The following is a 22,713-nucleotide window of genomic DNA, read 5'->3' as shown; positions in this document are numbered from 1 at the left end:
TGGCATTTTAAAAACCTTTAGAAAGACAACTCAGTACATAGAAGGTTTGGATACTTGAGATGGCCAAATATTGCCAGAGTTGTGCAATACCTGTTTTGCATGATTGGTAACATTAGAAGCTACTATTGTACACCTAATATTTTTCAGGAGGTGGACTCAAATGTATTAATGTATAAGACATCTCATTTAATCTCTACAGCAATTGTGAAATTGATTTTATCGTTTCTGTTTTAGGTAGAAAACTAAGACACAATCTGTTGACTCTTCATAGATAGTAATTTTTTTTTTTTTTTTGACAGGCAGAGTGGACAGTGAGAGAGAGAGACAGAAAGGTCTTCCTTTTGCCGTTGGTTCACCCTCCAATGGCCGCTGCGGCTGCGGGCCACAGCAGAGAGCTGGCCTGGAAGAGGGGCAACCAGGACAGAATCCGGCACCCTGATCGGGACCAGTACCCGGTGTGCTGGCGCCGCAAGGCAGAGGATTTCCCTATTGAGCTGCAGCGCCAGCCTCATAGATAGTAATTTTTTAACTGAGCTTTAAATTAGATTTAATTTCAAAGTTTTTATTAATCTATGTTTTACTTCCTTTTTAAACTGTTTTCACATAAAAGGACAGTATTTCATAAATACATTCTTTAAGGTGTCTACTTTCTAAAAATGAATTGTTATTATAAATCATGCCTCTCTCTTTACTGAAATACTTTTAATGAAGCCTGAAAGGATACATTTTAAAAAGTTTCCAAAAGTTGATAAACTATATAATTTGTTTATTTTGAAGCAAATAGTAGATAAATCATGATTCTTTTTATTTCATGCATTGTTGCCCTTTTAAAATGAATTCCAACTCTTCTTGAATAATTACTTCCAAGGAGGAAAAAGTATGTATTTGAAGGTTCACACTTAGAATTTTACTCTTCATGTCTGAAAGATGTTTTCACTTTTTCAGGCTTAAAATTTGATTCTAAGTATATGAATTTCAGAGTGCGAGCTTGTAACAAGGCTGTGGCTGGAGAGTTTTCTGATCCCGTGACTCTGGAAACCAAAGGTAAGATCAGCAGCTGTTTACACAGCACAAAACACAACTGAACATCTGAAGCTATTCACAGCTTGTAACAGGAAGCATTTCATATATGGTTGAATTCTTTGCCCACCTCTAGCTTTTGCAATAGAAGTAGTTATAAGGCTAGGAAAATAGGACTATAATAATGATTTTTAATTGAGCTTTTCTTTGTGATTATATCCATATGGTAAACTAGATACAGATGATAGTATTATATTCTCTAGTAGCTGCTTAGTTTATAAATTTTATTCTAGTATAAATACATAAACATTGAGGTTTATTAAGAATTTTTCCAGAGAATGGATTATGAATCATGAGAAAGATACCTGTTCAGTTTAGTTTTGGCCCCTTCTGTTTTCCTTTTATTGTAGTAATTAAGACTTATATTGTATGTTAATGTTGAAATTCTTTTTGTCTTTAAAATTATCTTGAGAAATAAATAGACTATTTAACTGATAATCATTGCAAATGAGGAAAGTGATATTCATATGTGTTAAATGACTTGTCTATGGCCACTACACGCAGCTTGTAAAGATGTGAATAAGAATCTGTTTCTAAGTTCTGTTCCAGCCCTTATTGTAGGCCTGGAAACTAAGTTGTTCTAGTCTCTAAGAGCAATTTGCATTTAGTTAAAATGTCCTAGAATAATTTATTTGAATACAGAAATAATTAAAAGAGATTTTGTAGCTGTTTACCAGTATGAAGTCTGTAATGTTAGAAATCTTCCTAATTGTGAGCTAATACTGACTGAATTTATTTCTTTAATCAGATGTTACATATTGTTACAGGTACTTGGAATTCAGGGTGTTGTACTGACCCCTAGTTCATATAATATTTGAATTGGTTTTCTTGCCAGAAAATTGTTGTGATTTGGAGGATGGTATAAAAGTAACATATTAGAATAAAATAAAGTGTGAGGTCCATAAGTTATAGAAGAGACAAACTCAGGAAAATGTTTGCATCACAAAGTCTAAAGAAAAGTCTTAACTTTAAGCTATTTATTTATATTAGCAAATGTTTTTGAGAACTATAGATAATAACCAAGACATGTAATTACTTTGAATTACTTATTATCAGACTTACATGTGACTGTGGTTTTAGAGGTTTCCATTTCAAAATATAGTCATAATTAGAGGCAGATAATATTTTCTATATAACTTGAACTGTTTTTTGGCCCATATATTCAAATAAATTTCGTTGCTATTATTATTCAGCTTAAGGACATCATTTTATTTTTGTTTTGTTTGTTCTATTTCATTCACCTTTTATATTTAATGGCCAAACCTAGACCTAAATGGTATAAACTGATATTTCTGTGCAAATTCCATTTGTTTAAGAAAATGAACAGCTGGCTGTTGTTTCCTTGGAATTGGACTGCAGTTCCTATTATCAAGATCTAAATCTTACCAAACTCATGGCTTTGGGACTTGAAGTGTGACTACATAGATTATAGTCCTTTTAAGCTTATTAACTAAATGCTGTGTGTTGGGACTCATATATTGGTTTCAATTCATTTTGATAAATTCCCAGGAGGCAAATAGTGGGTCATATGGTAGATCTAATTTCAGCTTTCTGAGGAATCTCTACACTGTTTTTCCATAATAGCTATACTAGTTTATATTCCCATCAACAGTGGATTAGGGTAACTTTTCCCCCACACCCTTGCTAACATTTATTGTTTTTTGATTTTTTAGGTTATATTCTGACTGGGATGAGATAAAACCTCTTTTTGGTTTTTATTTGCATTTCCCTGATGGCTAGTGACCCTGAGCATTTTCTTATGTGTCTGTGGGCCATTTGAATTTCCTCTTTTGAAAAATGCCTGTTCAGGTCCTTTGCCCATTTCTTAACTAGGTTGTTTGTTTTGTTGTTGTCAGATTTCTTGAGCTCCTTATATATCCTGGATATTAATCCCTTATCAGTCACATAGTTTACAGATATTTTCTCCCATTCTGTTGGTTGCCTCTTTACTTTGTTGAATGTTTCCTTTGCAGAATGTTCTTAGCTCGATGTAATCCCATTTGTCTATTTTTGCTTGGAGTGCCTGTGCTTCTGGGGCTTTTCCAAGAAATCTTTGCCTGTGCCAGTGTCTTGCAGAGTTTTCCCTATGTTCTTCTGTAGTAATTTGATGGCATCACAATATAGATTTAGATCCTTGATTCATTTTGAGTTGGTTTTTATATAAGGCATAAAGTAGGAAAATGGAGATCTACTTTTCTCAGCACAATTTGTTGAAAAGTCTATGCTTTCTCCAGGGATTATTTTAGCTCCTTTGTCAAAGGTTAACTGGTTGTAGACACATTAATTGATTCCTGGAGTTTATTCTGTTCCATTGGTTTACATGTTGATTTTTGTGCCTACGCCAGGCAGTTTTGATTATAACTGCCCTCTACTATGTCTTGAAATCTGGGATCACATTGGAATCTGGAAATTGATTTCGGTAGTATGGACATTTTGTTGATATTCTTTCAAACAACAAACATGGAAGGTTTTTCCTTTTTTTTTTTTTTTTTGGTTTCTTCTACTATTTCTTTCCTAATGTTTTATAAATTTTGTAGAGATCTTTTACCTCCTTGGTTACATTTATTCCAAGGTATTTAAATTTTTTGTGGCTATAGTGAATAGGACTGATCTTATTTTAATAAATCTTTTTTTTAACTTTCATTTATTTATTTATTTAAGAAGGTAGAATTACAGACAGAGAGAAAGGTCTTTCATCCACTGGTTTACTCCCTAAATGGCTGCAATGGCTGGAGCAGGGCCCATCGGAAGGCAGAAGCCAGGAGCTTCTTCTGGGTTTCCCACCAGACACAAGGGTCCAAACACTTGGGCCGTCTTCCACTGCTTTCCCAGAAAATAGCAGAGAACTGGATCAGAAGAGTAGCAGCTGGGGCTCCAACTGGTGCCCATATAGGAAGCTGGTGCTGCAGGTGGTGGCTTAGCCTACTGTGTCACAGTGCCAGCCAAGTGGCACTGATCTTACAAGTTCTTTCTCAGCCATTGCATTTATCTGTGTATATAAAGGCTATTGATTTTTGTATATTAATTTTATATCCTACCACTATACTGAATTCTCTTAGGAGTTCCAGTAGGCTCTTAGTGGAGTCTTTTTATTCCCCTTTTTATAGAATCATATCATCTGCATACCAGGATAATTTGACTTCTTCCTTTCCAATTTGTATCTATTTAGTTTCTTTTTCTTGCCTAATGTCTCTGACTAAAACTTCCAGAACTGTATTGAATAGCAGTGGTGAAAGTAGGCATCCTTGGGGCTGGCACTATGGTACAGTGGGTTAAGCCTTCTTAAGCTCTTTCAACTGATAGTCTAACTTGAGTTAGTGTGTACTGATGGAGATTCTAGTAGAAGAAATAGCATAAATACCAGTGGCTATGCAAGTACATTATGTTTAGTTGGAATATAAGACATATAGAGAATAAAAATGGGGAAAATAGTAGGAATTGTAAGTTATGGGCTAATTGTTGAGAGTTTTAAACACTGACATTGGGAATTTAAGCTTTATTCTCTTTATACAGTGTTGAATCTATTAAATAGGAGAATAATGTGATGATCATTGGGAGATATGCTACATTTTTTAAATGGAAATATTTTATTGAACAGCACTTAACTTCAATTTGGATGGCTCTTCATCCCATTTGAACTTGAAAGTTGAAGATACCTGTGTAGAGTGGGATCCTACTGGAGGAAAAGGTCAAGACAGTAAAATTAAAGGAAAAGAGAATAAGGGCAGGTAAGCTAGTTCATTGAATCTGTTACATGGACAAATACTTATACTTTGTTTCTATTTGACAGCGACTTATACTGAAATTCTTATTCTGTACACCAGTATATTTGTAATATCAAAGTGAAGAATATAATACCATGTGTCATTAGTTGAATTTATCTGTAAATGTCTTGCTTGTTGCTTAGTTTCTTCCTAATCCCTTTATACTTTGTAATTTCTGTATCCCATCTCTTTAAATTTTTATCAACTTGAACTCCTTAGATAGGAGTTCCTAGTATAATTTCTGAATTTAGGACTTACAGATCACTTGTCTTACCTGAAGGTCTGCACTAAATGACAATTATTAGCATGTACATCTCCCTTACTAGCATCCTCCTGAACCCAAGAGGTGGGCTCAAGGACCTTTTGTTATTTTCATAACTTATTTAGGTAATGTCAAGGTGTGAGAGCCTCTGTCTTTTGCTCAAACTGAAGGTAAATGTCACTGTTGAGTTACAACAATGAGTCAGAAAAATTCCTCATCAGGCTTTTGATCTTATTATATGCTGTTAAATCACACTCTCATAACAGTTGCCTATTTTTATCTGACAGTGTCCATGTTACTTCACTGAAGAAGCATACAAGGTGATGATCTATGTCTGCCTAGTTCTAGGATTTAGTATATCTAGCTTGGCTGAGTAACTTTAATTTTTTTCTTTTAACCAGCAAGCAGAAACCATTGCAGCAGCCTTCATAAGCTAAAATACTGCTCTGTGTAGACTGTCTGTTTTGGTAGCTTATGTTTTGAATTTACAGCATTATAGTGTGTTGCATATTCTTTGAATTGTGTTGTAAATGATAACAAAACAATAAGCTCTGCTTTAAAATCTTTCTTGAATTATTTTCCCCCCATCTGATCTTTTTTCTGCTTTTACTTATACTTGGCATCTTTCTTGTTTATGTATTCAGTATATCTAACATTATAGCTTTGCTTTTATTTGTATTTGACATGAGGCAGGTTTGAAGCATTCTGTAATTTATAGTATTATGTAGTTCCAAGAAATGAAGGATAAAAAATACAGATCATCACTTGGATTTTTAAGACAATGCCAGAAAGATGGATCATTTCTAATTGCATGAATAATAATGTGCTTATTTGAAGATAACATATGCCTTTACCAGAAACCAGAATCTTTTCAGATTATCTTCCTCTCTTCTTTTTAGTTTATTTGTTCATTATTGATAAAAAGTGATTTTTAGTGTATTATAAATTATAAAATGCTCTTGAATTTAATATAGTCTGTGAAGTTTGATTTGGTTACCTGGAAATTTTTAGAATGCTGTATTTAGCATTTGGGTTATATTGTTTTTTTCCTCCCTTCCTTTTAAGGATATTTTATGTGTTGTAGGCCACTCTGGGAATGTTATATACATTTATTTATTCTTTCTATAAATATTTGTTCACTGTGAAATGTCTATTGGATGTTATGGGGCTTATAAGTATAAACAGTGACCCTGCCTTCAAGAAATTTGCCCTGTCTCATGTAGATGAGATACACACATTATGTGTAATGGTAAGTATGAATAAAGCTGAAAAGAAAGAAAGATGTTCAGAGTTGTATTTGTTGAAGTGGTCAGTTAACAACAGTTAGCCATAATGAAAGTAATAATCAACTTTTTATTGATTTATTGTGGTAGTGCAAGCAAGAGGCTGTAAAGGAAAAGGGGATCATTCCATCAGGGTTCCATATTCCCTGAAAGAACGGCACTGGGTAGAAGTCAAGTGAGTCAAATCACTCTAGAGGTTCTTCTCACTGCCAGCAAACCCCAGACAGGCCTTGCCTATTTATGGATCTGAGGACCAAGAAGGTGGGAAAGAGGGAGGGGTTAAGAGTAGAAAAGTACTAAGATAAAGGTGTCTTCAGAGGCCCTTCCTGTCTTCTTTAAAGGAGGTATTGGTGGGGACCCTTAACAAGTAAGTATCTCAGCCTAGTAGAGCTTTCCTCCCATAAGGATGCTTCTGAATAGAGGTGCCTCGGCTGGGAATATACATACACACATGAACCTCGTGTCCTGAGGGTTGGAATTGCAGCTCCCTCTAGAAATGGCTAAGACTAGTGTAAAGAGCCCATCCCAACCTATGCCCCATCCACCTACTGCAGGCTTTTGTAAATGCTAGTGGTTGCAACGGCCTCAAAGACGATACAAGACAGTTTTGGGCCAGAACTTGACTCCTCAAATGAGTTATTTAGCCTGGTAGATCTGGGAGACGTTTATTAAGGGAATGGTTTTTAGGGTAGATCCTGAGGAAGTACAAGAATGTGTGCATTTGGACTTGCTCTGAGAGAGTGAACAAGAGGCACTGAAAAGGTTGTGCAGATTTACAGAATACCTTGACTGCTATGTTTAGCTGTATAACGTGCTCTAGGGGGTGAGAAGCTAGAAAGGCAGACAGGGAACAAACTATGAACCTGAAATGCCAAGCTAAGTCATTTGTAACAAAGTACTTGAAGATTTTAAGGTGGATAGATCAGAGCTAGATCTGTCTTCTAATAGTGAACAAGATGAAATGGGTGGGGTGGCAAAGAGGTCATTTGGAAAGCTTTTAAAACTGTTGAGACTGGAGGTAGAAAAGAGCCTTAATTCAGGTGGTTAAGTGACTCAGGTACTTAGAGAGAAGTGGGGTGAGGAATGAATGGAAGGAGACCATGTTTGACTGAAAACAGTAATAGCTGTTGTACTACTTGCAAACATGTACTTGGAATGCGGGAATGCTGCCATGGGAGAGTTCTCCTTACTTCTTCTGAAACTAACCTGCCATTCTCAGTAGTTTTCTTTTCTTTTCTTCATGCTTTCCTTTTTCTTTATTACTGGTAAGTTATAATTTTTTTTCTTTAAAAATGTTTTTTCTGGTTATCAAAAGGGCTCTTGGCTTATTTTGAAGCAGTGCTAGATGAAAAAATTGCTTATATGAATTTCCTATGCTAATTATTAGCTGTAAATAACTAGGAAATACTTTTCAAAATGCATGTTTCCTCCCAGCAGACATTCTGGGTTACCAGCTGAGAAGATGAATTGTCAGTATATTTTGAAATAATTTCCTGATTGATTCAGATTCTGTTACTCTTCAGTTGGTAGTCAGCAAATATTACAAAATTCCAAAGGGCTCTATTTCTCCAATTTAGGACTGTGGCTCAGGCAGGAATATGTGGGCCTTAGTTGGTAACTTCACATATACCATTTATTCAGCTGAGTTCATTCATTTTAGTCAAGGTATTTCATAACTCTGTGTCTTGAGAATACAGAGATGAGAAGATGTGGTCCTGATAATAGTAATTTCTCTTCTCTCAGCCAGTCCACATCTAAGTCCCTTGCTTGGTATGGCAGCCAAGTGATGAGGGACCATACGGTAGAGTATGTAAGAACTGTCTTTCTCCATCACATTTTTGATGAGGGACTTTTCTGTTTTTGTTTTTAATCTCAGTGGCTACTAGCCTGGTGAGCAGCAAGATCTTGAAATTCTTAATTCACAAACACAAACATGTATTTCTCAAGCTGACTTTCCAATGTTCTGATTCACTAGCCTATGGTGAGTCCTGGTAATTTACATTTTTAAAGGGTCCTTAGATGGTCTACTTTTAATATTAAAATTTTTTAACATTTTAATCTTTTTTAAAAACTGAGACACAGCCACACATTAACCTAGGCCTACATTGGGTCAGGATCACTGTTGTCTTCTACTTCCCCTTCTCGTCCCACTGAAAGTTTTTTATGGGTAGTACAGTATACGTGGAGCAGTCATCTGTGGTAACAGTGCCCTCTTTTGGGTACCTTCTTAATGATTTGCCTGAGACTCTTTTCAGAAATGTGTCCATGGTGGTTTGCTTGGTTTGTTTATTTTTTTCATCATAGATTTGCTTGTAACCAGATAATGTATCATGAACATTCCTCTGTATCAGTGAAAAGCTTTCGGTGTTGGGGTCCATATTTTCAAACTTTTGAAGGAGTTTGTTGAGATCTGCAAAAGCATTCTGATGAACCCGTTTCTTGAAGGTGGTTCTTTTTCTTCTGCAGTTCATTGTTCTCTTGCGTCTTCTTCAGCTGTGTGTTCGCTAAGTGATAGGAATTGTTCAGTTCTATTAAAATCTTATGGCACCACTTGTATATAGTCTAGTAGTAACTAAATGTCTCATTATGTGGCACATGATTATATTAACTCAGGAAACCTGAGCAAACCAACCCTTGAAGACAAAAAATGTATTTTTGATATTCCTAATACAGAGTATAAAATTTTCTGTTTTTATTTGTGTCCTCTATTTTAGAGAATAGCTCAAAAGCATTACTGGGTTTTCTCCCTCAGGTTTTTTTTTTGTTTTCCTTCCTCTCCCCAATAGGAAGACACTAGTAACTGCCTACCTGGTCACAAGTTTCACAGAAATTTCAGTCTCCCCTTCTTAGCTACCTCTATTCATGCTGTCTGTTCAAATACAACTTATAGTCAGTGGCATGCGTTTTTTTTAAAGAAATACCTTTACAAACAGGACCTTTGCCATCCCTTGGGGAAAATTAAACAGTAGTATATATACTGAATTACTGACTTGTAACACTTGAAATATCATTGACTAGAAAACAGACAGTTGAAGTGGTCGTGAGTTTACTGTTTAATTCCTTGAAACTGATAAATCTGTGTTGTGATAGCAAGACATTTAGCTAATACAGACTGAAGACACTGAATCATGTGAAACGACTTTAAATTTTATTTTTATTCTTGCTTTCTTTGTCAGGGATTTCTATTCCAATATTAATATCTTATTAAAATCTACTAAAGGAATCTTAAGGAGAATATTCTAGTGCAATTATAATAGCCAAGTGTTCTTATTTCAAATTAGTGGTAAGAATGTATATTGTTAACTTCATGCCCCCCCATAGTAACTTTAGTATTATGTTGAATAATTTTTTTCTTTTTAAAAATGCAGTGATTTAACATAATTAAAATGTTATTTTTAAAACATCTTTGGGATCTAATCTATTTTGAGTTTTTGAGAGTCAGTGCCAAGGCTAATACTGTACAGATTACTATATCACATAATTTGACAGAAGTAGTCAGGTTGGATATTGTTCATTTTAGCAAGAGAAATAGTTTATAATATTGGATATTGTCCTGTACATGGATTTGGTCAGTTGCTATTTCTCTTTTAAGAAGAAAAGATCCAGAACAAAAATATCTACTGCTAATAGGGTTATTTAGTTGTAAGGAAAAGACTATTTTTGCCTTTGATTTATTAAATTTAACTGCAAAAAATATATGAACATTGTCCTATTATTTTTCTTGAGCTTTTTTTTTTTCCTTTAGCAATTTTGGTCTTATTCTGGCATTGTTTCTTATTTCAACTATGTGTTCTTTGTGTAAGCTTTGCTCAGTCTGCATGACATTCGCGTTTTCAGGCTGCTTTATAATAATGGCTTCTTATATTTTAGTGTTTATAATCGATAACTCTTTTAATAATTCAGACCAAATTAAATGGTGCTATTTATGCAGTATAATTAGAAATCTTTTCAAAAATTCTTTCCATGATTTGTAATTTTAGTTTATAAAATATTTGCCATATAAAACATTTTTCTTTTTGTTCCTGTTTAAATAGAAGTGGTACGCCTTCCCCCAAACGGACATCTGTAGGCTCCAGGCCACCAGCAGTAAGAGGCAGCAGAGATCGTTTTACCGGGGAATCATATACAGTGCTGGGTAGGGTAAAAAATAATCGTTCTTACTTATCTCGGATTAAAGGTGTCACAGTCACAATGGCACACTTTCCACTAAAGAGTGCCGCCTGTTTTAAATCAGTCTTTGCAGAAGTTCCTCCCTGTAGAAGCCCTTTTGGGGGATTTTAAAGTCATATTGTCATCAGAGCAGACATCTGTTGCAGTGGTTAAGATGCCTCTTGGGATGCCTGCATCCTGTTTTGGATTGCCCGGATCTGAATCTTGCCTTGGCCCCTGGTTGATTCAAGCTTCCTGCAACCTGGGAGACAGCAGTGATGGCTCAATTAATTGGGAAACTGCCACTCACGTGTAGACCTGGATTGAGTTCCTGGCTCCTGGCTTCAGGCTGTCCCCAGCCACTGCTGGTGGGGGTAATCTCTGTCTCCATCTCTCTCTGCCCCTTTCTTTTTTTCTTTTTCTTTTTTCTTTTTTTGACAGGCAGAGTGGACAGTGTGAGAGACAGAGAGAAAGGTCTTCTTTTACTGTTGGTTCACCCTCCAATGGCCGCTGCGGCCAGCGCACCACGCTGATCCGAAGGCAGGAGCCAAGTGCTTCTCCTGGTCTCCCATGCGGGTGCAGGGCCCAAGCACTTGGGCCATCCTCCACTTCCCTCCTGGGCCACAGCAGAGAGCTGGCCTGGAAGAGGGGCAACTGGGACAGAATCTGGCGCCCTGACCGGGACTAGAAGCTGGTGTGCCTGCGCTATAGGCAGAGGATTAGCCTAGTGAGCCATGGCACCGGCCTCTCTGCCCCTTTCTTCCTCCTTGTCTCTCCCCTGCTTTTCAAATAAATAAAAATAAATATATAAAGGGATCTTTGAAATTATATTATTGATAATTCTAAAACTCTGCCTCAGCTCACATAGTGACCACATATGAATATAACCCTTGAGGGGATAAGAAGGGGGAGAGGTTCTGAAGCATTTTATATTCAGAAAAATTAGTGGTAAATATGAAAGTAAATTTATGGTGGATTCCCTGCAATTTAGTATTTGTATGATGTTTTTAAGATTTATTTTTATTTATTTGAAAGGCAGAGTTGCAGATAAAGCAAGAGAGGTCTTCCATCCACTGCTTTACTTCCCCAGTGGCCACAACTGCCCGGGCTCTTTCAGGCCCACGCCAGGAGCCAGGAGTTTCTTCCAGGTCTCCCACATGCATGCGGGGGCCCAAGAACTTGGGTCATTCTCTGCTGCTTTCCCAGGCACATTTGCAGGGATCTGGATCTGAAGTGGAGCAGTTGAGACACAAAGTGGTGCCTATGTGGGATACATCTGAGGCTGTGGCTTAACCCCCTATGCCAAAGTGCCAGCCCCAGTATTTGTATGTTAACATGATTATTCTCATAGAGTACTTGATTCAAATATTTGGGGAGTCATTTGTGGGACAAGTGTTGGTGAGGATAAATGACTCAGAAGGAAGAAGAAAAAACCAAATCTATCTTTTTGATTTTTTTGTAGGAGATACTGCTATTGAAAGCGGACAACATTATTGGGAGGTCAAGGCCCAGAAGGATTGTAAATCCTACAGTGTGGGAGTAGCATATAAAACTTTGGGGAAATTTGACCAATTGGGAAAGACAAACACTAGTTGGTGTATCCATGTCAACAACTGGCTACAAAACACGTTTGCTGCAAAACATAATAATAAAGTCAAAGCTTTGGATGTTACTGTTCCTGAGAAAATAGGTGTATTTTGTGACTTTGATGGGGGTAAGTTTACTTATTTTCTCATAAGTCATTTCATCACTGTTGCTTATGTTTCTGTAGTCTTTATTGGTAATTGTCTGCAGAATTTCCCTTAGTATTGTGGTAAGGACATTTTGAACAACTAAGCTGTGATCACAAACATAATCTCAAGTTATGCAGTTGATTGTAACGGTGTGTGATACCTGCCTGGAGACCTACAAAAGTACTTATTTATAATAGGTAAGTCTGATAGATTTTGCTGATTTTAGTCTTCAGCACTAAAATTTCTTCTTTCTTAATTCCTTTTTTACTGTGTTTTACTACCTACCTGTAAAAGTTGTGGAGTCAGATTTTTCAAGTTGAGGTAGACCTTAGAAATGACCCAATATACCTGCCACAGTCTAAAATCTTTATTACACTGTCTCTACAGATAATTGCCACTCTCGTGCTGTGTGAAGCCTGTGGTTTTAGAAGGCAGCCTATTTCATTGTTGGAACTTTTGGTTAGAATGCTTTTCTTAAATTAACTTATTTTATCATGTTATGACTTCTGAGACTGTTGCTTCTATATTTTATCATCTGAATAAGCATAGAATTATGTTCTCTAATCCACATTTTCATAATAATCCTTATTTGTTTAAAACTGCTAACATTGCATTTCTTGCCCCATTTTTCCAGCCTATACAGTCTTTTGTTAGCTGTCCGCTTATATTTTAATTTTTCCAAACAAACCCTTACACTCTCCTATGGTTGTATACAATGTATTTCATTTTTGAATTTTTAGAAAATTTTTGAGAATGTATTTTCAGTTTACATTTTAGTCAAAGGCTTAATACTCCACTAAATAAAGAGTTCAACATATAAAAAGTACAAAGACCATAGTTCTTCAGGAATATAGGCAAGGGCTATAAACAATAGCCAAATTAAAAGATATTAATGACACTCCTATACAGTAAATTTTTAGACAGTCAAAGAAGAAAATGAGATGTCAGCAGGACAGCCATAAGGCATGTTTAACGTGCATTCACTCAGAAGTAGCTAAATGTAAATATATGACACACCATCATGGAGGCTACTGATGATCACACAGAACATTGTATCTAAGCATTACTGCTCTGCTGTTTGCTAACTTGTGATCATAGGTTATTTACGATGTTGAAGTTTCTGTATGTAAAGCACTCAACACTTCAGTAGTATGCATAAATATTATGTTCTTTTCTTTCCCTCTTTGTTTAATAGCAGTTGATTTATTAAGAGCACTATTGCGAGAGAAAAAAGCCTGGACAGAGCAGCTGCATTTAGAATAGGAGAAAAAAAGATGGAAGGTATTTTCAGGGTTGGGATACAAACCAAGAAAATAGTTATCCAAGAGGAGTTTCAGGAAGTGATAACAGTTCTGAGGAGACCATCAGGCTGGGTGCTAAAAAGTTTAGTTAATTCAGGGCATGATCACGCTGAAATTCAAACTATGAGGGGGATTTTAAGAATTAAAGTTGAAGTATTTGTGACTGTTCTGTGATTTTAGAGACTGGAGGATAGGTATAGACTCAAGTAGTTAGTAGTCAGAGTATGATGTAGAGGTAAACTTTAAAGGGTAACATGATTTGGGTAGAAAAGCTGGTTATCATAAAAATGAAGAAGAAATAACCTTGGTTTTCAATGGGCTAATGAAATTACTTGTTAAATATTTATAAAATAAGAAAATTGTTACAGATGAATGAGTAGAATAGTGCTAGATTCTATTAGGCATTTTGAAGGCATCATGGAGGTCTTGAAAACCAGGAAGGATGACTGGATTTGGGCTTTTTCTTGAACATGTTTGCTGTGGTTTTCTAGTGAGAATTATTATGTCCAGTCTTTACAGTTTATAATAAAAACAATGCCAAAATATATTTTAGGTCATTATTTTCTTACATTATGAATGTTACACTTAATTAGATGTTATAATTTTGTCTTAATACATTTAGGATTATTTTCCTTCCTTTTTAGGTCAACTTTCTTTCTATGATGCAAACTCAAAACAGTTGCTGTATTCCTTTAAGACAAAATTTACGCAGCCAGTACTACCTGGTTTCATGGTTAGTACCTAACTAATATTTTATTTGGTTTTGAACTTTAAGTAGTTTAATATGTGCTTTATATTTGGGAAGCAAGATATCTCATTTCTTCTTCATATTCTTCCCTGCGTTTCCAGTCTGCTTCCTCCCAAACCTCGGATTGTATATTTTGGTATATTTTATTGAAATCAGTGTTAGTACATAAAAGTAAGCATGTCATAAACATATGGTCTGATGCATTTTCATAGGACTACATGCTTGTAACTGGCACCTAGATCATGAAATGGAATATTTTCAGAACCTCAGAAATCCTTCTGTGCTCATTTCTAGTCCCTAGTGATGGTCCTCAAAAGGGCGACACTATCTTGAGTTTTAATATCAAAGATTCATTTCAACTTTAACTCCTTCTCAACTTTATGTAAAAGGAACCATAGAGTATCATTTGTGGTTAACATTATGAGATTTATCCAGTTCTATGTGGTTGTAGTTCATTTGTTCCCATAGCTGTATAGTTTTCTATTATTTACATATTATCACTATGCATTCTAATTTAGTTGAATATGTGTGTGGTTTCTGCACTTGATCTTATTCAAAAGGCCAAGAAGTGATATGTGTGGTTTCCAAATATTCTTGTTCCATTGGGTACCTACAAAGGATTTGAGTTGCCAAATCATATGTTATATAAATAATCAACTGTATTAGATGCTGCTAAAAAGTTTATCAAAGTGGTTGGTTGAGGCCGGTGTTGGGTGCAGTGGGTTGATGCCCTGGCCTGAAGCGCCAGCATCCCATATGGGCGCGGGTTCGAGACCTGGCTGCTCCACTTCCTATCCAGCTCTCTGCTGTAGCCTGGGATGGCAGTGGAAGATGGGCTAAGTCCTTGGGCTCCTGCACCCGCGTGGGGGACCCGGAAGAAGCTCCTGGCTCCTGGCTTCACATCAGCGCATTTCCGGTCATTGCAGCCAATTGGGGGAGTGAACCATCGGATGGATATCTCTCTCTCTCTCTCTCTGCCTCTCCTCTCTCTGTGTAACTCTGACTTTCAAGTAAAAAATAAATAAATCTTTAAAAAAAAAACCCACAAAGTGGTTATACTAATTTGCAAACAGAAGTATATGAGAACTTGACTTCCTCCATGTCATTAACAAAACTTGGTATTATCTTTTTAATTTTAGACCTTCTAGTGGGAATGATATATTACATTGGGATGTTAGTTTGCATTTCCTTGCTGACTAATGCTCTTGAGCATGTTTTTATATCTTTATTGATTGTTTCCGTATATTGTTTTTAGAACCAGCTATTCAAACCTTTGTCTTGATTTTCTCTTGGGTTTTCTTCCTATTTCTTATTGATTTGCAGTTCTTTATTTGGTCTGATTGATTTGCTAGACAAATCTATTGCAAATATCCTTTCTACTCTGGCTTTCCTTTTTTTATGGTATCTATGAACAAAAATTCTTAATTTTAATGTCCTGTTTATCAGGTTTTTTATTTCACTTACAGCTTGCACTTTTTGTCTTCTCTTTAAGAGATCATTATTCATCCTCAAGATCATGAAAATTATTGAGTTTTCTTCTGGAAGCTTTACCTTATGCATTTAATTAGAGACTACAGTTCAGTGCAAGTACAATGTAGAATTGATGTGTTTGATAAGAAGTAAGAGCCAAGATACATTCTTTAATTCCATAGGGCTATCCAGTTTAAAGGAGCATTTATTGAAAATATCTTAGTTTACTACTATCTTTGTACCATATTTATTTATTTATTTTTTTTGCCAGGCAGAGTTAGAGAGAGACAGAGAGAGAGTTATAGACAGTGAGAGACAGAGAGAGAGTTATAGACAGTGAGAGAGACAGAGAGAAAGGTCTTCCTTCCATTGGTTCACTCCCTTAATGGCCGCTACAGCCAACGCTACGCCGATCCGAAGCCAGGAGCTGGGTACTTCCTCCCGGGCTCCCATGTGAGTGCAGGGACCCAAGCACTTGGGCCATCCTCCACTGCCCTCCTGGGCCACAACAGAGAGCTGGACTGGAAGAGGAGCAACCGGGACTACTACCCGGCACCCCAACAGGGACTAGAACCCAGGGTGCTGAGGGTGCTTCAAAAAGTAGAGGAGTAAGCATTTAGCCTTACAGTCAGGATGCCTGCATCCCATATCCTAGACTTGGGTTCAGTACCCAGCTCTGGCTCTTGGCTCCAGCTTCTTGCTAATACCACAGCTCCCTGTGGATCTTGGGAAGCAATGGGAATGGCTCAAATAATTGGGTTCTTGCCACCCACGTGGGAGACCTGGATTGAGTACCTAAGTCTCAGCTTCAGCCTTGGCCCAGTCCTGGCTCTTGTGGGCATTTGGGGAGTAAAGTAACAGAGGGGAGATACTTTCTCTCTCAAATAAATAATAAAATAAATTACCTTCTCTCTCAAATAAATAATAAAAATTCATGGGAAAATGAAATTAAGAGATAGTTTATTTTGGTGCCAGAAATTTGGAAGTCCATATACACACAGGGTCTTCAAAAGGTCATTTTAGGATAAGTGTTTGGTGTAGTGGTTAAGATTCTGCTTAGGACACCAGCATCCCATGTTGCAGTACTTGAGTTCAGATCTGCCTCTACTCTCTTCCTGCTTTTTGCTAAAACATACCCTAGGAGGCAGCAGCTGATGCCTCAAATAGCTAGGAACCTGCTACCCATGTGGGAAACTCAGTTTGTGTTCTGGATTTCTGGTTTTGGCATGATCCAGCCACAACTCTTTTTGGGCATTTGTGGAGTGAACTGGGGGATTGAAGGTACTCTCTTCTCTCTCTTTAACTCTGCCTTACAAATAAAATGAGTTAAATAAAACAAAAAAAAAAAATTTAAAGTTTATGTAACTGTGTTACAAAAAAAATCTATGCATGGATATCAAAACATTTTTTGCACCCAAATAAACTTAATTTTGTTTTCCATGAACTTTTTGAAATCCTCTTATAAAATTTCAATTCTACCTAATTTGTCAGATTTACATTAAAAAAATTCATGTTTCTGGCCAGCGCCGTGGCTTAACAGGCTAATCCTCCACCTTGCGGCGCCGGCACACCGGGTTCTAGTCCCCGTCGGGGCGCCGGATTCTATCCCAGTTGCCCCTCTTCCAGGCCAGCTCTCTGCTATGGCCCAGGAAGGCAGTGGAGGATGGCCCAAGTGCTTGGGCCCTGCACCCGCATGGGAGACCAGGAGAAGCACCTGGCTCCTGGCTTCTGATCAGCACTATGCGCCGGCCGCAGCGGCCATTGGAGGGTGAACCAACAGCAAAAAGGAAGACCTTTCTCTCTATCTCCCTCACTATCCACTCAGCGTGTCAAAAAAAAAAAAAAATTCATGTTTCCTCACACAAAATGAAGCATAGTTTTGAAATTTTTTAAAGAAAATGTTATTGTTTTTTCTAACTCCTTAATCCTCTTCAGTCTCTCCATAAGGTTAGGCTACTGTGTTCTTGGGGTCCACTTAAGGCCATCATTTTTCTGGCTAGAATTTCATTAACTTTGGGGTTACTTTTACAAATTAGGATGTGATATATTTATATATTTTAAAATTTATTTATTTGAAAGGCAGAGATACAGAGAGAGAGGAAGAGACAGAAAGATCTTAAATTTCATATGGTTGGACTGGGCCAGGCCAAAACCAGGAACTTGGCACTGCATCCAGGTCTCCTTTGTAGGCACTTGGACCATCTTCTGCTTTTCTAAGTACATTAGCCAGGAATTGGATCGGAAACGTAGCAGCTGGAATTTCAACCAGCACTGATTGGGATGCCGGCGTCATAGGCTGTGGCCTAACTTGCTGCACCACAATGCTGGCCCAGGATGCTGTATTTCTAGTGCAGATTTGGTGGAATGCTTTTTATGTTCTTCTAGCATCATCCCTGACTGTATAACCCCCTAACTGTGAGGAGAAAATATTCAGAGTATATGTGGGTTGAAAATGCAGTTATTTTAAATCTTACAGTCAGTAACAGTTATTTACTCTAAAGTTGTTTTTTCATTTCTTAACACAAACCAATGCTTATGTTATATATTTTGAACTATGTTTCCAATGTGGTCAGAGACAAATTGTTTATCGTATGGAACTCAGAAAAAGTTTATTCTTCTAATTCTTAGGTAGATCTTATAATATGTTATCTTTGTCTCTTTTTACAGTTTTTGATTTTTTTTTAAGATTTTATTTATTTATTTGAAAGGCAGAGTTACAGAAAGGCAGAGGCAGAGAGAGGTCTTCCATCTACTGGTTCACTCCCCAGATGCCCACAATGGCCAGAGCTGCACCAATGCAAACCCAGGAGCCAGGAGTTTCTTCTGGGTCTTCCACGCAGGTGTAGGGGTCTAAGGACTTGGGCCATCTTCTGCTTTCCCAGGCCATAGCAGAGAGCTGGATCAGAGTGGAGTGGCTGGGTCTTGAACTGGTGTCCATATGGTATTCCAGCACTGCAGGCAGCAGCTTTACCCACTACACCACAGTGCTGGCCCCTATTTTATTTTATTTTTTTAGGATTTTATTTATTTATTTGAGAGGCACAGTCATAGCCAGGGAGAGGGAAAGACAGAGAGAAAGATCTTCCATCTGCTGGTTCATTTCCCCAGATGGCCGCAATGGCCAAAGCTGGGCCCACCTGAAGCCAAGAACCAGGAGCTTCTTCCGGGTCTCCCATGTGGGTGCAGGGGCCCAAGGACTTAAACTATTTTCCACTGATTTCCCAGGTGCAGTAGCAGGAAACTGGATCAAAAAAGAAGCAGCTGGGACTCGAACTGGCACCCATATGGATGCTAGTGCTGCAGACAGAGGCTTAGCCTACTAAGCCACAGCATCAGCTCCTCTTTTTCTTTTGTTTCAAGAATTTATTTATTATTTGAAAGGCATAATTACTCCCCAGTTGACTGCAATGGCCAGGGCAAGGCCAGAGCAAGGCCAGGGCAAGGCCAGGGCAAGGCCAAGGCAAGGCCAGGCTGAAGCCAGAGCCTGGAATTATATCTGGATCTTCCACCTGCATTGCTGGGACCCAAGCCCTTAGGCCATCTTTTGCTGCTTTCCCCAGCGCGTTGTCAGGGAAGTGAATTGGACATGGAGCAGCCTGTACTTGAACCAGCACTTACATGTCATTCCAGTATTGCAAGTGGTAGCTTTACCCACTGAACCACAATACCAGCCCTTGCTGTGTCATTGTCTGAATATTTTGTAGAATTGTGTTTTGATAGAATTAAGTTTTATGAATCTTGTTCCCTTTTATAGGTAATGCTTTGCCTAACTTCACAAATATTTTTCATCTGTATTTTCTTAAAGTTTTATAGTTTTAGGTTTTACATTTAGTTCCGTGATCCATTTTGAGCTAATTTTGTTACATGATACAAAAGTATGGTTTAAGCATTATCAATTGTTCCAGTACCATTTTTTTTCCTAAGGTTTATTTATTTATTTGAAAGTCACAGTTACAAAGAAGGAGAGACAGAGCTTCCATCCACTGGTTCACTCCCCAGATGGCAGCAGCCAGTACTGGGCCAGGCCAAAGCTAGGAGTCAGGAGTTTCAAGTTCTCCCATGTGGGTGCAGGGCCCAATACTTGGACCATTTTTCACTGCTTTTCCCAGGCCGTTAGCAGGGAGCTGTTTTGGAAGTAGAGCAGCTGTTATGCAAACTGGTGCACATATGAGATGGCAGCATTGCAGATAATGGCTTTACCCATTACACCACAATGCCAGCCCCTCCAGTACTGTTTTTTAAAAAGACAAACCCTTCTTTATTGATTTGCCCTTGTACCTTTGTGCTAGATATTTTGAGTGACTAGTTTTATGAATGACTTGATTTCAAAAAATAAATATAGTGGTTTAATAATCAGAGGATGCTTTTGTATTTGGGGAGTTACCAGTACTGAGCCTGGTAGTTTCAAAAATTTAGAATGTTAATTATACTAGTTAATCATTTATTTGGAACACTACTGTGTTTATGAAATACTGAATCCTTAAATAATTGAAAATGGGAGTACTTAAAACAACTTTTAGAATTTCCCTTGCTTTAAGTTGTGTCTGCCTGTATACATGTTGGTTGATAGTTTAAATGATCCATATTTTCATATTTTAACTGATTCCATTCTAAATCTCTTTTTACTATTCAATCATAGCTGCTCTGTTCACAAGCAAAGCAGTTTTATGATAATGAATAGATATGGCAGTTGCTTCTGGATATTGTCAATTCTCAATTTTTTCAGAAATCTTTCTTAAAGAATTAATAAGAGTTTATTGTTGGAAATAGGGAACAGATTAAAGAAAAACTAGTGGGTTTTAGGACACATCTCATTAAAACTGAAAGCAACAATAAGGAATAAGGAAGATATTTCTTTGTACACTTTCCTGAGTGTGAAGGATAGCATCAGAAAATGATAGCTAGTATCTTTTGCCTACATGCATGCAATTTAGTCTCTCAGTTTCTTCAACCCCTGAGTTCCCTCTCAAGTGCAGCGCCAGTGTGTTCTGCTACCACAAAGGCTTCTTTGGCCTTCTCTGAGTCTAAAAACAGGCTCTAAGCTCAGTTAATGAAAGCAGTTTGGGACTGGCTGGTGTTTATAAATGTGGAATTTTACCTCTCAAACAGAGATTTGAGAATCACTGCAGTTGTAATTTGATTTGAAATGTGACTGAGGCTTTGTTTTCTCTTGTCTTAGGTTTGGTGTGGTGGACTTTCTTTGAGTACTGGGATGCAAGTTCCAAGTGCTGTAAGAACCCTTCAGAAAAGTGAAAATGGAATGACTGGTTCAACTGGCAGCCTGAACACTGTTGCTCAGTAACGCTGACTCAGACATGTTTACCCTCCCTCTTGATTGAGTGGCCTTTTCTGTGCAGTTACTAATCACAGAAATTTGTGAATGGTGGAAAACAGATTTGCTATATTCTGCTTTAAGGCCTGAAATCTGTTAGCATTAAGTATCTAGTAAGCTTTCACAGGAACCTACTGTGCAATATCATAGAAGCAGCAGATATCAAGCACTAAACTGATGTTTTGAAGTATAAATGGGAAAAAAGATGGTGTTGAAATGTTTATATAGAAACTCATTTTTGTGTTTCTTGGATTGCTTTGGCTCTTCTAAACGTGTAATTACATATGGTAACTCTGGGGCCTGGGGTGAAAAGCTTTTAAATCATGCCTTCTTTCCTCTATTTCTCTTTTCTGTCTCATTACTACCTAATATTTAGTTCTTTCACTAAAGCTTTAAGAATATATAGTCCTCTAAAGTTTTCTAAAAAGTGAAATCATTGTTTGGGGGTGATAGAAAGTTTTATTACAGTGGTTTATTTTTCCCTTTTTATAAATTAGTTTTTCTGCATTATCTTTTTGTTAACTAACTTGATTATATAACACTTCCCCTTCCAAAATACCCTTATTTATCTTGTGGTTATAACTCAAAATAGAGTGGATATGAAGAGTTTCTAGACATAATAGCTTAATATTGTCCAAATTTCAATGGCCGGCACTGTGGCTCACTTGGCTAATCATCCGCCTGCGGCGCCGGCACATTGGGTTCTAGTCCCAGTGGGGCACCGCATTCTGTCCAGGTTGCTCCTCTTCCAGTCCAGCTCTCTGCTGTGGCCCGGGAAGGCAGTGGAGGATGGCCCAAGTACTTAGGCCCACACCCACATGGGAGACCAGGAGGAAGCACCTGGCTCCTAGCTTCAGATTGGTGCAGCACGCAGGCTGTAGCAGCCATTTGGGGGGTGAACCAATGGAAAAGGAAGACCTTTCTCTCTGTCTCTCTCTCTCTCTCTAACTCTGCCTGTCAAAAAAAAAAAAAAAATTGCCCAAATTTCTATTTTGTACCTAGTGTACTAACATAGTGGCAAAGGAATATTCTTTATATGTTGTCCTATTTAATTAGACTTCTTTTCATTCCATCATTTTGGATGATGGTTAAGATTTTAAAAGCTTTATATTTTCTGATTTTGTTGTCTGCTTTAATTACATCTTTCATAGTTACGTTAGGTAAGATTCCCACTCAAATTTGGCACTAACATGACAATTATACTGATTTTTAACATTTCTAGTAGGAATGAAAGTTTATTAATAAAGTTACATGATGGGAAGAGAAACCTATACTACTTAATTTTTATCTAAGAAGGGATTGTAAGGAAGATGCCTAAAAGTATTCCTAATGAGGAAATTTATGACTTTTTAATAAGAAATGTAATGGTTTAAACAATTGCTTTGAAAACAGTTACCTCTCTCTGACTTTATTGGCACATGAGTTTTCAAACAACTCAGAGGTTATTTTTGTCTCAGTCATTTTATTACATTTGTTTGCTTTTTAAAGAGATGTAGTTCTTCCAAAAACCGATATAGACATCTTTCTTGAACTTTAGGAAAATGTACTAAACAATAGTATGACCCGAGGTTACTGAACAGAACATACCTGT

General features: G+C 37.3%; 1 protein-coding gene across 4 annotated transcripts in view; it reads left to right on the top strand.

Annotated features, from left to right (window-relative positions):
* FSD1L (fibronectin type III and SPRY domain containing 1 like) overlaps positions 1–22,150 on the top strand; it is a 94,200-nt gene extending 72,050 nt beyond the window's left edge. For 3 of the 4 annotated variants that reach the window (XM_062207832.1, XM_062207830.1, XM_062207829.1), the window contains 6 exons: positions 946–1,044; positions 4,679–4,808; positions 10,424–10,524; positions 12,001–12,252; positions 14,217–14,305; positions 20,970–22,150. In XM_062207832.1, the coding sequence (XP_062063816.1) occupies positions 946–1,044; positions 4,679–4,808; positions 10,424–10,524; positions 12,001–12,252; positions 14,217–14,305; positions 20,970–21,092 (794 nt within the window). In that variant the 3' untranslated portion in view covers positions 21,093–22,150. Of the gene's footprint in view, positions 1–945; positions 1,045–4,678; positions 4,809–10,423; positions 10,525–12,000; positions 12,253–12,658; positions 12,731–14,216; positions 14,306–20,969 lie in introns of those variants that run through there. The other variant, XM_062207831.1, reaches the window with a different exon arrangement.
* Positions 22,151–22,713: the final 563 nt, after the last annotated feature.

This window comes from Lepus europaeus, chromosome 12 (assembly GCF_033115175.1).
Source record: "Lepus europaeus isolate LE1 chromosome 12, mLepTim1.pri, whole genome shotgun sequence".
Lineage (NCBI taxonomy): Eukaryota > Metazoa > Chordata > Mammalia > Lagomorpha > Leporidae > Lepus > Lepus europaeus.
The sequence above is the reverse complement of the archived record's forward strand: the minus strand, read 5'-3'. Positions and strand labels throughout refer to the sequence as shown.